This window comes from Crinia signifera, chromosome 4 (genome assembly GCF_055691185.1).
Source record: "Crinia signifera chromosome 4, ASM5569118v1, whole genome shotgun sequence".
In the NCBI taxonomy this organism is placed as follows: Eukaryota; Metazoa; Chordata; class Amphibia; order Anura; family Myobatrachidae; genus Crinia; species Crinia signifera.
The window spans coordinates 198,853,245-198,869,941 of record NC_139220.1 but is presented as its reverse complement, the minus strand read 5'-3'; the positions used below and the strand labels follow the sequence as shown (position 1 = coordinate 198,869,941).

The 16,697-nt window shown below is 39.9% G+C and overlaps 1 protein-coding gene across 1 annotated transcript in view; it reads right to left on the bottom strand.

Annotated features, from left to right (window-relative positions):
• The window catches only part of ITIH2 (inter-alpha-trypsin inhibitor heavy chain 2), a 56,389-nt gene extending 40,212 nt beyond the window's left edge, over window positions 1-16,177 (bottom strand). The window contains exons 1-5 of the mRNA XM_083183390.1: window positions 16,015-16,177; window positions 11,816-11,869; window positions 4,998-5,027; window positions 3,977-4,149; window positions 644-748 (exon numbers count right to left, since the gene is read on the bottom strand). Of these exons, the coding sequence (XP_083039516.1) occupies window positions 644-748; window positions 3,977-4,149; window positions 4,998-5,027; window positions 11,816-11,869; window positions 16,015-16,104 (452 nt within the window). The 5' untranslated portion in view covers window positions 16,105-16,177. The remainder of the gene's footprint in view (window positions 1-643; window positions 749-3,976; window positions 4,150-4,997; window positions 5,028-11,815; window positions 11,870-16,014) is intronic.
• Window positions 16,178-16,697: the final 520 nt, after the last annotated feature.

Genomic DNA, 16,697 nt, shown 5'->3' with positions numbered 1-16,697 from the left:
ATCCGGCGATGTCATATGTCCGCCCCCTACACGTGCGTCACGGCCGCATTACCATACGTACGTCCAGCGTTTGCATGGGTACGCCCATGAAACGCGGGGCGTATGCATATAGTAATGAGTCCAAATAGCCCTTCACGCCCCTCTCCACCCCCTGTTCGGAGTGTTCATATTTCATGCGGGATTTGGCCGTACGCCCCGCTCGCACATGCGCAGAGACGCCTCTGCACATGCGCAGACACAAAACATCGGCGGCACGAACGCACGCGGATATTACCGCACCGATCAGAATAAGGGCCTATGTTATCCTAAGGTTCAGTTATGAAGAGAACGTCAAGATTTTATTCTGTTTGTCCACATATATTATGATGTGAAGCCACAAGCACTGGCTTTTCCTGTTATATTGACCATAAATAATTTAATTGGTCCTAAAGCACCAACCCATTTCATCAAAGCACTCCAATATGCCACTGCACCCAGTTTGGGAACCACTGAAGTAATGCATAAAGAAGGAAAATATATACAACACAGGAACAATTAGACCTATACTGTATAACATCATATCCAACATTGAACAACACAATATGTGCAGCTGTCTTATTTATTTAATTAATTAATTATAGTATATTAATAGGGCCATACTAACCTCAGCAATCCTGCTGACTTGCCTCTTGCTCTAGCCTTTGAGTACATGCTCCTTGCTTCTGATTTTTCTCTGATTGAGCCACTAAAGGTGATTCCATTAACATTCCTAGTACACACAATAAATGAATTTAAGTCAGTTCTAATTTTATTCTTAAAATATTTTTATAGCGCTTCGCTTTTTAGTTTTAGAAATTGTAGAGATTGAAATTCCCATGTTCAGGACCTATAGCAATGGTTCCAACTTGAAGAATTCTGATCAGAGTTATGATTTATGTGTTGCCATTGGCCAAATAAATTGGTTGATTAATTAAAGTTATGAGTAGTATATGTTCTATGATATAGATAAGTTCTTTGCCAAAATTTAGGCTCAGAGCTGTTGGCACAAATGGGCCAGTATTCCGTCTAGAACCTGTTAACTCTAGTGACTCAGACAACTTGGGAGAATGGGTCTACTCTTCTATGGTAAAAAATTCTAAAGACTTTTTATCACCTTTTCAAATGATCTACTATCAGTCAGATTGTTATGTTGCAAGATTTTAGTGCTGTAGATAATAGTTACATTTTAAACCTTTTGGGTCATATTTGCTAATTATCAGGTGTCAGACCTGAAAATTGGAATCTCTTATAGCCACAATTCACGGCAATAATAATGAACATTTGCAAGAATGCAATATAGCATGCAGGAAGAGGGTCTCAGAAAGGACCCATTCCTAGGATGTAAAAAAAGTTAAATGAACACAAAATCAATAATTTCACATATATATTGTATATGTCGTGTATATCTGTACTGTCACTGTCTAATTGTTACCTAACTGGCTGTTGCACAGCAATCCAAATCTAATTCCTAGTATACGCAAGTATACCTGGCCAATAAAGCTGATTCTGAGATGGGCTTTTCCTGGCATGTTGACCACACATGTGCAGTGGCATTTTCTGGGGAGGTTAATATAGAGTAATGGCATCTGGAGATGGTGTTATCCTATCAAGGACAAGCTCTGGAAAGCTTTGCATTTTGGTGTTTAGAAAATCTTGCAACACTACAGACCCTGTATAAGCCTATAGAAGCAGTATTTGCAGATAAGAATATATCTTCATCCATCAAGGGGGGGGGGGGGGGTGTATGTGGATATTTGTGGATACCTCTTGAAAGCAGCTGTGTATATATAGAACATCCTGCATATATTTAATGATAAATAGGCCCCTCTATTTTGATTTTTGAGAATCTGGGATGGAAAAATAAAATACATATACTTTATGTTTATTTAATATCACTGCTGTTATTCCATCTTGGACATAAGATACATGGGCCAGATATATCAAGCTCCAAAAGGTGATACAATGGAGAGTGATAAACACTCAACCAATCAGCTCCTTCCTGTTATTTTTCAAACCCAGACTGTAACATTAAAGGTAGGAGCTGATTGGCTGGTAATTTATATACAGGAATGGCTTCCCCTGTCGCACACCGCGCTCACAACCTATTAGGGATATCTTAGATAGTTCTTAAATAATGTGTTTCTTGATCTTGTTCAGATAAAAAGCTTCTTTTTTCTTATTTTCTATTTTCTTTTTCTCCGTAATGAGGGTATGAAAAAGAGAAAACAAATAGAATATAGTGTAGTATGTTCTTATAGGATCCTTAGTTGTTATGACCGCCACCTTATATAGAAGTGGGTTTTATTAGTTAGAGGGGTAGCGTACCCTATTCACACCAGAAAACGGATGTGCTCCTCACATAAAGGTTTCTTTTATCTGTAGACAGGACCGTAATTCGCTTCACAACAATATGTGGCCTCTCATGCGGGTGTTTCCTTCCCAGAAAATGTATATACCTTCATCCAGTGTGTCTAAAGAGATAATAGAAGGGGACGTAACCCACTTACACAGCACAGCGTATTTTCAATCCTATCTCAGTTTCTTTAGAAGGGCCTTCCTTCAGATTCAGCTTTTCTTTGTTATATCAATGTATATATATCAAAAGAAAAGTAAAAATCGGTACTTATAAGTATAACAATTTTATTTATTAAAAAAACAGCTTAAAATATAGGGCACAGTGGACAAAAACAAACTGCACAGAAATGATGGAAAAACTTAACTTTGTTAAGGGGATCAGGTCCGGACTGATACCCCTGAATCTAAAGTAAAGTGCATGCAGCAGTACAGGTCTCTGAATAAGCCCCCGACTCTCCACCAACGCGTTTCAACCTTGACAGGTCTTCCTCAGGGTGTGAGAGTCTGGGTCTACAGGATGGGTTTTTATACCCTTCATAATGTATAAAAACCCATCCTGTTGACCCAGACTCTTATTCAGAGACCTGTACTGCTGCATGCACTTTACTTTAGATTCAGGGGTATCAGTCCGGACCTGATCCCCTGAACAAAGTTAAGTTTTTCCATAATTTCTGTGCAGTTTGTTTTGGTCCACTGTGCCCTATATTTTAAGCTGTTTTTTTAATCAATAAAATTGTTATACGTATAAGTACCGATTTTTACTTTTCTTTTGATATATAAATACATTGATATAACAAAGAAAAGCTGAATCTGAAGGAAGGCCCTTCTAAAGAAACTGAGATAGGATTGAAAATACGCTGTGCTGTGTAAGTGGGTTACGTCCCCTTCCATATCTCTTTAGACACACTGGGTGAAGGTATATAAATTTTCTGGGAAGGAAACACCCGCATGAGAGGCCACATATCATTTTGAACGAATTACGGTCCTGTCTACAGATAAAAGAAATCTTTATGTGAGGAGCACATTCTTTTTCTGGTGTGAATAGGGTACGCTACCCCTCTAACTAATAAAACCCACTTCTCTATAAGGTGGCGGTCATAACAACCAAGGATCCTATAAGAACATACTACACTATATTCTATTTTTTTTTCTCTTTTTCATACCCTCATTACGGAGAAAAAGAAAATAGAAAATAAGAAAAAAGAAGCTTTTTATCTGAACAAGATCAAGAAACACATCATTTAAGAACTATCTAAGATATCCCTAATAGGTTGTGAGCGCGGTGTGCGACAGGGGAAGCCATTCCTGTATATAAATTGTCTGTATTGAGGGTTGGGTGACCTTCATTTCCCTGTACTCACTGCTGCCCCTTTGTGCCCCTTTGTAGGATACTGTATTCCTTTTCTGATTGGCTGGTAGTTTATAACTCTCCATTTTATCACTTTGTGAAGCTTGATACATCTGGCCCACAATTAAATCCACTTTATTTGTATGTAATAACTGTAAGTTATAAATATGAAAAGATATCCTGATCAAATATACACAAGTCAGTTTATTTTAAAAGATAATAAATACAAATAGATGTATTCAGATAAGAACTTACATTGTGAAGTTATTGATTATTGCCCCTTTGGGTATCTGGATATCAAATGAGAGGCTCTGTGAATGTGGAGCATTGTTCACCACTTTGCTTTGTATCATGGTATTGACAAAATGTGATGTGATTGTGGATTCCACTTTGTAGCTGTACAGAGCGATTGAGTCTTGGGAGGGAACCTATTAGGAAGAAGACGTATTATATTATGAAGCACCAACAAAAAATTATGTTTTGAATGAATGAGGGCCAGATTCTCTAAGCTTCAAAAGTGATAAGATAGAGAGTGATAAACAGCCAGCCAATCAGCTACTGCCTGCCATGTCACAGACTGTGTTTGAAAAATGTCAGACAGGAGCTGATTGGCTGGCTGTTTATCACTCTTCCTTTTATCACTTTTGAAGCTTAGAGAATTTGGCCCTGAATCTGGGATTTTTCTTCAATAGAAACGTTCACATTTTCTGTAGAAAGCTGGCACTGTCATCTGTATTATTGTAAGTGTATATTGTGTAGTGTATTTACCATTCGTTTCTATTTTCTAGGTATACCCTGTATGTCTGAGTAAGCACATCATGTAATGTAGAACCTAGGGACCGATTCACACCTGCTTACTAGGCAGAGTATATTCCATCGGGAACTGAACCGAATTTGGACCTGGACGAACAGGTCATTTTCTTAGATATTTGTGTTGTTTTATATGAGGCAAATTCTGTGATAATATTAAAGCTCATTACATTAATTTATCATTAAAAGCCAATGTGGTATGTTGAATGGTGTCAAACGTTTCATATTGTCACATTGCTGTTGTGACTGTAATACAATTTTACTTTGTAAATGCTTTGACTATACCGTAAGCTATGTGCAGACTTTGTCTACCTGGAATGCCTCACTTCCCCAGTAGCCCTCCTTACTGAGTGATAGGATAGATGTTTTCACTTGTGTGTGGTCAGTGTCACTGACCCCGCAGTCACAGAACATGGTGCTAATGCTTATCTAACACTGTCCTTGTGCACTCAGCAGAAACACATACCTCTGCATCTCCATCAAATATGAGACTTCTCTGAAACAGAAGAAACACAGATTCGTTTTAAATGACCATATAACTAATGAGCAACACAATCTGAATAAAAGAAATAAAGAAACCCACCTAAATATATTATCAGAAGATACAATGGGTTTGGTTTAATAGGTCGGCCAAAAAGGTCAACATGGAAAAATGGCAGACACAATGAAAAGGTCAACATGAAAATAGTTGACACGTGAAAAGGTCGACATGAGTTTTTTTGTTTAGAGGTGTCACTTTTTATCTTATAGCACGTGGACCCCTAGTAAGTGTACCCCAACCCCTGGTCTGGCTCACTGCACTCTCCATGCTTTGGCCAAGGTTCCTTGCTCCACGACTGATGCACTCAGCACACTTTACCATTCCCACTTGTAGTATACATTCACATAAGTGAAAATCTCATGTCAAATATATGCTGTGTCGAGATTATCATGTCAACATTTTCATCACATCCATCTAAAGCAGGCATGTCCAACGTTGGCCCTCCAGATGTTTTGAAACTACACATCCCAGCATGCTTTGCAATAGTTTTCACAACGTTGGACATGCCTGATCTAAAGCATGTCGACCAATAGTGATCAACATACTGGTGGTCAACCTAAAGTCCAGATGCCAATTACAATTACCCTGGTTAGGTATATAAGCAAAGCTGAACTGCATAATAGATGTTTTCAACCAAATATATATCTAGTGCTGTCAAGTCTATAAATATTATTATTAGATAAATGAGCATAAATCAAAATCTAAATAGACAAGATGCCTAATGCAAGTATTTTATCTAGCACTCTTCTGAAGCAGCATGGAATAGATCACAATATGCCTCACGGCGGCGGTTTAGATTGGATGCCAGATGGTTCACTTTTTAATGAAATACCGTATATACTCAAGTCCACCCGAATATAAGCCGAGGCACCTAATGTCACAACAAAAAACTGGGAAAACTTATTGACTCAAGCGGGACCCTCACTCAAATATAAGCCGGGGGGGGGGGGGGGGGGGGGGGCTTTTCAGCATAAAAAATGTTCTGAAAAAGTGGGCTTATACTCGAGTATATATGGTACCAATATTTTAATAATGTAAAGGTACTTTAAAGGTGGAATTCAATTAGTAAAAATGTTTTTTTTTTATGGCTAATTGATTCACTCCATAGGCTTATCAAAAATCAGGTAGGCGAAACATATTCCCCGAAATCTGCCCCATTTTCACAGAAAAAAACAACTTTTTCTCATGAAAAAAATCACAGAGTTCGATTGAATATGTGTGTTTTTGTGAGAATTTTTTTTTTCTGGACTACCTAATAGTATAGCCTAAAAAAAATATTGGAGAAATATTGGGATACATCCGTTATTTATTCCTGATGTCTCTTCTCCTCTAATTGAAAACCTAGGCTAACAACAAATATGTATGTACCCAGGGGCGGATTGGCCCACCGGGAAACCGGGCGATTTCCCAGTGGGCCAGCCCAAAACTCATACAAAAACGGGCCGGCCGCGCTCCCCCCTGGGCTGGCTGGGCCGTGGGCAGCGACCGCAGCACTTTGCCCAAATCCAAAATGGCCACGGAAGGGCTGCTATAGAAAGAGTGCTTGCTGCATTAGCGATGAACCTCACCATTGGGGAAGGATTCCCCCGAAACATAGAATATGGTGAGTGACCAGCGAGGGGGTTAGATGGAGAGGATGGTGGCATTGAATACCACCCACTGGGGTTGACTGACCTATACAGTGCAAGATAGCTCAAAAGAATGTTTGTAATTTCTCTTAACTAATTGACTTTGCTGACATAACATTCACAACAAAAGTTTATATAAAACTTGTTGTTTCAAGGTTTATGCAGGGACAAATTGTTCCTGCTCAATGTAATACACCGCTGCTCTTGTATATTATGTGTGATTATTTTAATACCTCTTTGACCTTCTCCATAGCTGAAGTATATATCTATAATTTTCCTGACAAGCACTTAGTGAAAAAAAAAACACCCACTGGGTGAAATGTAATAGGACGAGATATTCAGAAAGTGAGAGATTTGATAAGAAATCTCCAGTTTTTTTTAAAGCAGCAATCATTTACACTACAAACCCAGTTTGACTTTGCAGTGTAAATGATTGCCGCTTTAAAAACACTGGAGATTTCTTATCAAATCTCTCACTTTCTGAATGTCTCATCCTATTACATTTCACCCATGATATCTAAAAAGAATTGATCAGAGTTAAAATGAACCACTCTGTATTTACTTGCTGTGATATTTTTTCCTCCAAATTGTTTTTGTTCCAAAAGACTACACAGTACAAAAGAACATTTTGTAACGCAGAACTTGTAGTCATACCCATGTCCAAGCCAGGGCTAATCTTAATATCTACCTCACACTCAGACCGGCACTCTTAGGACTTATCAAAATAAAAAGGCAATGCAGACGGAGTAGTCTCAAGCAACGTTTCAGCAATGTTTCGGTGTATTACGACCGTTTTCAAGCTTAAAAACAGTAGTTTTCACCGAAACGTTGCTTGAGACTACTCCGTCTGCATTGCCTTTTTTTTTTTTGATAAGTCCTAAGAGCAGGGGTGCCGATTCCCCCCCCCCCCAAAAAAAAACACAGCCCCCACCAAAACCACCACCACCCACCCACCCCCCCCCCCTCCTGGACTCACCCGCTGCTTGCTGTCGGGGTCCAGGAGCAGCAGCGGCATCCGGGAGCAGCAGCAGCGCCGCAGAGGAGTCCCAGCAGCAGGGGATATGCCGTCAGCAGTAGGGTCCCTGCGGAAGATGGGAACTAGCAGCGGAATAAATACCGCTACTAATTTCCATCTGCCGCAGGGACCCCCGCTGATGACAGCATATCCGCTGCTGGGACCCCTCTGCGGCGCTGCTGCTGGGACCCCTCTGCGGTGCTGCTGCTGGGACCGGATGCCGCTGCTGCTCCTGGACCCCGACAGTAAGCAGCGGGTGAGTCCAGGAGTCACTATAAGCCGAGGCACCTAATTTTACCCCAAAAACCTGGGAAAAATCATTGACTCGAGTATAAGCCTCTCAATCCCAAGGGCATTCAGTGCCTCTTCCAACAGCAGGGGCACACAGGCCCCATCCCCATCAGCAGGGGCACAGATGTTGGCAGCATCAACATGTAGCTCCCCTGCCCAGAAAGTAGGACCAGGGCAACAAGGTTTATCTGCCCACGTTGCCTGCCCTGCTTTGTACTCATGCTGTCCGAATTAAATAATTTATTAACTACCACTACCCGCCCGCTGCCCCCGAAATATACACTTAGCAGCAGCAGCAGCAGCAGCCTGCCGCTAGTGCCTGCCGTGCATGAAGCCTGTCCCCATCACTATACAGGCTCCTGCATATGTAATCAGCGGGAAACCCAGAGCAGTGCATATTGTATGAGTCGCAATGGTCCCTGCCTGTGCATATCTAATCAGCCATGCTCATTAGATATGCACTGACAGGGACCTGCTCATTCGATATGCACTGCGCCGGGTTCCCGCTTACATATGCAGGAGCGACGACCAGCTTCCGGCAGTGGCAGCCCCCTTCTCCCTGTGTCCCCGCAATTTGACCCCTCACTCAAGTATAGGTCGATGGGGGATTTTTCAGCACAAAGAATGTGCTGAAAAACTCGGCTTATTCTCGAGTATACACGATATATATGTGTATTGACCCTCCTTACGCAGGCACTCTGCGGACTTCAAAGAAGAAGGCTATCCCACACATAACATTTTCAATGTTTTGGGTTTAATGTTCAGTGACCCGTCTTCAGGAAAAAATTATAAATAAATAAAATAATCACAGGATTCTCATATGGAAAATACATAATTTCAGCGCTGTTTAATGCACTGTATCTGGCTTGAAAAAGTGCATTAGTGCTGAAACGTGGACATTTCCTTATGAGAATCTTGTGATTATTTTATCATTCGGATTGCCCCCTTAATCGGTCTGTGTGTAAGTATGTATATATATTATCTTTACTTGCGTTGTGCAAGTTGTGGTGTGCACCGGACCGTGATACATTGTGAGGAGTGCTACTCTATATCTGGACTATATATATATATATATATATATATATATATATATATATATATATATATATATATATATATATATATATATATATATATTGGCATGGAATAAATTGCCAGTGTGTCTATATTATTAGACACCATGGACCAGATGTACTAAGCTTTCAAAAGTGAAAAAGTGGATGTAGATAAAGTACCGAACGATTTGACATCTTCATACAGAGCCTGTAACATGGTATTTAGGAGCTGATTGGCTGGCACTTTATTTATGTCCACTTTATCACTCTCCAAACCTTATTACATAGAGCCCTTAGGGACTATCGACTAAACTTTGAAAAGAGAGATAATGTGGAGGCAAGTTAAGGGGTCTATTTATTATTAATTGAATATGATAAACTACCAATCTGTTAGCTCCTAACTGTCATTTGACAAATACAGACAGTATTAGACAGTCAGGAGCTGACTTCCTGATACATTATCTCTCTCGACTTTATCTCTATAAATCATACATTCAGAGGAGCTCAAAAATATATTTGGGACATACATTTTATATGCCCTTTGAGTCACAATCCACTGTCTGCATTAGATACACTATGCTTTGGGGAGACTTGAAAAAAATATGTACTTTTTAGTGATACATTGGACTGTGAACATTGGACATATGTTCTAGGTCAGCTATACATAGCATTATGCAAGTGGCTTTATCTGCATTATTTACACAGATCAAATACAACTGTGTACTATGTTATTTAGGTTAAAGATTGTAGCTATTTAATTCTGAGTTGTTTCAAACACATATGGTTTATAACTACTTATATCTGAAATCAGTTCTATATGAAAGCAAGAAGACTATAAGGACACAAATCATCATATCTGGGACGGATTTATATAAAAGGTCATGTATCTGTCTGGGACAATGGTACTGTTTATTTTAAAGTTTGACTTCAAATAACTTTATCATTGGGCACTGGCTATATTGTGTATTCTTTGGAAAAAAATTGCATTAACACACACATTGGGCTATCTGAGCACAGTTGTGACTGAGTTTTTAAAACCTCCCATATTATTTTCATAAACTTTTCTGTACCAGCCCAGCATATAAGTATGTTTTAATTGCTGATACGGAAAATATGATAACACATAGTAGACCATGCTGCAATACCATTATGTGACATGACCACATAATGGTACAAATTCACATTGCACCACACAGTATTGCCACTTGTAAACATTGCGCCAGGTACAGCTCCTTACATACACTGTGCCAGGTAGAATCCTTTAGACATAAAGCGCCAGAATTATGCACACCATAAGCTCCATTGCACCTTATACCGCACACCATAATGCCTATTACACATTATATTGCGCACCGTAATGCCATTTACACATTATACCATGCACCATAATGCCCCTTACACATTATGCTGCACACTGTAATGTATGTTACATATTATGCCACACACTGTAATGCCATTATATATTGTCACACACCTAATGTCCCTTACACAATATGCTACACATAATGCCCCCCAGTACTCCTGCTTATACACTTAATTCATAAAGTAGTGCCCCTTACACAATGCCCCCTGTAGTGCCCATTACACACAGTCCTCAGTAGTGCCACGTACACAGTGCCCCCAGCATTGCCTCTTACAGAGTGCCCACATTAGTGATCCCCACGCCGCAGCCCTATGCAGAGGAAAGGGCAGCTGAGCACTCACCCCAATGGCCCTGTGTGGTGTGTGCTCAGCTCCAATGCTGCTGAGTGGCTCACACCAGGTTCGGCGGACATTTGAAATATGGCTCCTGCCCATCAAATCCTGTCTAGCAGACAATTGCTAACTGCAGATGCCAGTCCGCAAGCTTTGATAGGCTGATGGGTCACTCACTGACATGTTTCGAATGTCCATCAGCCCTGGTTTGAGCCTCTCAGCAGCATCAAAGCTGAGCTCACACCACACAGGAGGCCTTATTCTTGTTCACTCTTTCTGACAAAATCTTTCTTAGATTGAACAAACCATGTGCGCTGCAGGGGGGCAGATGTAAAATGTGCAGAGAGAATTAGATTTGGGTGAGTTAATTTGTTTCTGTGCAGGGTAAATACTGGCTGTTATATTTTTACACTGCAATATAGATCTTACTTTGAGGTAAAACCCCACCCGAATCTAATTCTCTCTGCACAAGTAACATCTGCCCCCCTGCAGTGCACATGGTTTTGTCCATCTAAGAAAGATTTTGTCAGAAAGAGTGAACTAGAATAAGGCCCAGGGCCTCAGCAGCAGCCAAGGACGGCATGTGGCCGCAGGAGTAGGCAGGGGGTAGTTAGTTGCCCTACGGTGGTGCTGCCAGATAGTATGCTCAAAGTTCAAATGCTTTATGGGCAAGGCACCACTAACATAACCAAGTTATGGCCCTGCATGGAAGATAATTGGCCATGGCCAGATTTCCTTTATCCAATACACTATATTCAGCCATCAAGTAACAGTCGTCTGTAAGTCAGCACATTTTACCTAGTGGTGCTCTGCATAACATGTGATCCATGATAATCAGGCCCTATGTGCCTGCACCCAAACCATCCTTCTCAGTTTTTCATATTGGTATCTAATATAGTATATTTTTTATTGTTTGCTATCTTTATGCAGAGAAAAAAGAAAGATCGCATAAACACCTTTTATGTATTATTTGTTCTCACCTGTTCACTTTTACACATTTGCAGACCATTTGATTAGATAATTAACAGTCTTTAAACATTTTTATTTACAGGTTCATACCTTTATTCTTTCACCAAGGGTAGATTCAAATTCTTCAATAAAGTCCACCGAATCCTGAAAAGAAAAGGCATGTTCTATTACACTCAATATGTTAAATGGTTTGCAATAAGGGTTTTTTCCTATATAATAAAGTCTGATTTCTATGTATAGTTAGGCCAAGTCCTGTATATTGTATACTATTTGCATTTCTTTAAAATCTTTATTTGAAAATCCTGCAGTTTTCTCAATTGCCAGTATTCAGGTATAATTTTCTCTAAGTTGTGCTTTGAGAGATATAAAGTGGAGAAAGGTAAACTACCAACCAATTATCTGTAATTTTTCAACTTTATCACTCTCCAAGTGTTAATGCACCTTTATAGGGTGTTCGTAACCTGACATGTCAGTGCTAATACATAATATATACAGACAGCCTATTTAGCCGCTTTTCAACCAAGTTGCATTTCTCCCTCGTAACAAAAACCAGCATATATATATATATATATATATATATATATATATATATATATATATATATATATATATATATATATATATAAAAATACATTTTTTTACAAATTATAGGGAACGTTAATAGTTTTCACAAAATTAAAATTAAAGGGCAATTTATCTGTTTGTTCAATTAGATCAGGACTGGTTAAGGTGTGTATAGTAACTACTGATTAGGAGGCACAAACAGCCGGAGACCAAACCAGAAAGTATTTGCAGATTCTTACTTGACACCTCAAGAGGCTGCAGGCAGAAATATGGCCCCCACATGGCACTCACTCATAAATGGAGCAATGGTTGAATTGCTCCGTTGGGTGCCCACTTGTGCCAGCTGCCAATGGATCCATCTGAATAGCCCATTGATGTCTCAGTGATGTGGTAGGAGGGATAGGGTTTTAGCAAACGGATGGATGGATGAAAATAGGCTGATACTACAGATCAGATATGGCTGTGGAGGTGCTCCTATGGTGGAGTGTAATGTAGAGTGCAGAATGACCCAATGGAGCATAGAGAGTAATCTCCCTCTGTGGGGCACATTCCTATATGTTTAGTAGTCAATAAAATGTAACTTTTCTTATTTGAATTAAAATGAGAAAATGAAACAAACAAAACACACACATCCCATGTATATTTCAAAGCACACGGTATAACCGTATAATATTACATGCATGAGATAATGGGGCAGATGTATGAACTAGCATTAAGTGCACACTTTTTTAATATGTACTAAAAGTGCACCTAACATGCGCAAGGGACAGCGGGGCTGTCAGATACAATCCCCCCCCCCCCCCCCCGTAATTCGCTTTGCCAGCCCAGGGCTAGTGTTGTCCTGTCCCCACTGCAGGGACAACGTTAGCCCTGCTGCTGTCTCTAGGCTGCACATGTGATCTTGTGATAAAAGCAAGCGAGATCTTGCTAATGCCAGAGAGCTGACCGGGGGGGGGGGGGGGGGGAGGAGTTTTTCTTTAAAATGCGCATGTGCAGGGCTGCCTGGGGCACCGATAAGGAGAGCTGGGCATAATGGCTCTCCTTATCAGAAAAGGGAGTTAATACATTCGACCATAACGGGTACCCGCTTCTCCTCATTATGCAGGAGAAGCGGGACCCGTTATTTTAAAAACGTAAATGGCTGCATACTTTTGCCTCATTATACCTAGTTTCTTAGGAACACTTGTAACTACTGACTCCAGGGGGGAAATTTAATAGGATGAGAGATTCAGAAAGTGAGAGATTTGGTGAGAGAATTAAGTTTTTTTTTTAAAGTGGCAATCATTTACACTGCAAAACCAGTTTGATTGTGAAGTGTAAATGATTGCCGCTTTAAACAAACTGGAGATTTCCTAAAAAATCTCCCACTTTCTGAATCTCTCATTCTATTCAATTTAATTCCATAAGTGTTACTAGGAGCAGGGGCGTAGGGAGGGCGGAGCTGGCGGAGGCATCAAACGGCGCCGGAGCCATGCAGCCCGCGCCCCCACTCCCCTGCTCCCTCCCCCGCCTGCTCCCTGCTCTGCCCAGCTGGCGGCTGAGCTCAGATGCTCTGTCCACCACTATTAAGTCTCCCACTGGACTGCTAGCCAGTAGGCGCTTGCGGTCCAGCAGCCAATCAGAAGCAGCATTGATGGCTGCTGGACTGCAAGTGCCTATTGGCTAGTGGTCCAGCCGGAGACCTAATTGAAAATATATGTGGACTGGGGCAGCTCAGCCGAGCAGAGCAGTGAATTGTCAGGGCTCCAGCTATGTGGTGGGTCAGGGTCAGACTCATGAGAGTCAGCCTTCTGCAGAATTAGCTTTCACTGACAGTTCCCATCTCAGGGGTACATTTTCGAAGATGGGAGTTCTATTGGGGCAGCACGGATGGTGTAATGGTTAGCATTACTGCCTCACAGCGCTGAGGTCATGGGTTCGATCCCCACCATGGTTCTAACTGTGCAGAGTTTGTATATTCTCCCCGTGCTTGTGTGGGTTTACTCCGGGTACTCTGGTTTCCTCCCACAATCCAAATATATACTGGTAGGTTAATTGGCTTCCAACAAAAATGAACCCTAGAATGTCTGTGTGTGCGTGTACATGTGTAAGCTCCACTGGGGCAGGGACTGATGTGAATGTTCAAATATTCTCTGTAAAGTGCTGCGTAATATGTGTGCGCTATATAAGAAACTTTTAATAAATAAATAATAAATATTGAAGATGGGATGTTGCCCACAGACACCAATCTTATTTATGTAGCATCTTCTAGAAGATAATAGATTAACCTGATTGGTTGCCAAGGGGCAACATTCAATCTTCAATAGAACTCTCATCTTAGTAAATGTACCCTTCCATTGTAAGAGCAGTGGTCACACTTGGATCACAGTGTGAACCAAACAGGTACTGCTGTACATGTAGGTGCCCTTTTAGGGTTGGAGTCTGGAAGCAGGTGACTCCATTGCCTATGGAAGTTACACTACATCACATAACACATATACTCTATCTTTCATTGAAGAGGAATATGCACAGATACATGTGTTTATTAAACACTTGATGAAGTGCTAGTAATAGGCCACTATATAAAGATTTGAAAACATTTCAATCAATTCACCTTTTACTTTTTAGATTAGCTATACATAGCCATAAAAACCTTTATTTATAATGTAAAAAAGTTCCTTTTATACTACAAAGATTTAGCTACTAAGAGTAATGCTTACTGTACTCTATAGAAAATATTTTTTCTAGCTGGTCACTCAGATCAAATAGTCCAGTCACTTCGACAAAGATAGACATAAGTAGAAGTACATATTTACTAAGCCTTGGAGAGAGATAAAGTGGAGAGTGATAAACAAACAGCCAATCAGCTCATAGCTTATGTTACAGGCTGCTTTTTTGTAAATTACAGTTATGAGCTGGTTGATTCCTACTGCTATAGATTATGAGTGAGATTTAATAGGATGAGAGATTCAGAAAGTGAAAGATTTGGTGAGAAATCTCCAGTTTTTTTTAAAGCGGCAATCATTTACACTGCAAAACCAGTTAGATTTTGCAGTGTAAATGATTGCCACTTTAAAAAAACTGGAGATTTCTCACCAAATCTCTCACTTTCTGAATCTCTCATCCTATTAAATCTCACCCTATATATCTATCTATCTCCACTTTATCTCCTACCAAGGCTTAGCAATTAGACCCAGTCTCAAATTACAAAATAGGCAGAGTATAAATCAGTATGGGGCCCATGCCTTTTAGGGGTCAACGGATCAAAAATAATATTGATTTGACCTTGAAAGAAAATTACAATCAAGCTTTCTTAAATTGTTTCCAAAAAAATAGAAAAATTAAATCAAAGAAAAGAAAACGACTAAATGCGCAAAAAACATACACATCAGATTCACATTACAGTTTCCAGATCGTAGACTGTTGGTTGTCAAAATTGAAAACACATTAGGAGATAATTTGGGAGTGGGGGATGGCCAGAGTTTGTCTGTCTAGAGGCCTCCACAGGGTTAAATCTATCACTGAATAGACCCCCTAAGTGTAATTTGGGCAATTAAAAATGGTGATAATATTGATAATAACAGAATAAATAACAATAAAATATGCTTTTAATTAGGGAAACCAGTGTCACAGCATCAAAGGGCAACAGGTGCTAATTTAGGAAATGGACTGAAGCGTATACTATTTCATATATAGGTTTGTTTTTGTCTTTAACATTTCTAGAATAGTCTGTATGAAATACTCACAACAGAATCTGGGTACTCCTCTATGAACACATCAAATCCTCTTATTTCAGCAGAGAAGAGTAACAGCAGGAGATAAAATAAATGTCTCATTATTCCTGCGTCACAGCCAGAAGGGAACTCTGGCCTCCAGTGACAAAATGTTCTTCAAATGAGGCAAACCCTACCGTGATTTGGAGTTTATAACTCTTCTTTTTTTCTGAATCTATCATAATAAACTTTGTTCTGATCTATAGCAAATATTTGCCAAGTAGAATAAGTGACAGCTAGGACAGGGACTGAGAGGTTGTACAAACAGACAGGTTTCAGTTTATCATCTGGTGATAACCACCTACCCCCACCAGAATGGACGGCATCTTTCTTTATTTCCCTTTTACTTTGAAGTTGATTCCTATTTAGAGACATTAATATTTTGAGAAACATCTAGCAGTCCTGGAAAACACCTACAAACATATATTAAATATAGCAGACTCAAAAGCGATAGTGCTGAATATTTAAATGAATTAGGGAAACTTTTTAATAGTAACTTTACTTAAATGACAGTAAGATGTGAACCACCAACTATTTTGAAGTTATAACTCAGCACTCTCTATCAGTTTATATGAATAGTTGAATATTTCCAATTCCTATAAATGCTCCGGTGCCATTCAGGAAACCCTATGCAAGTTCCAACAATACGTGCAGGG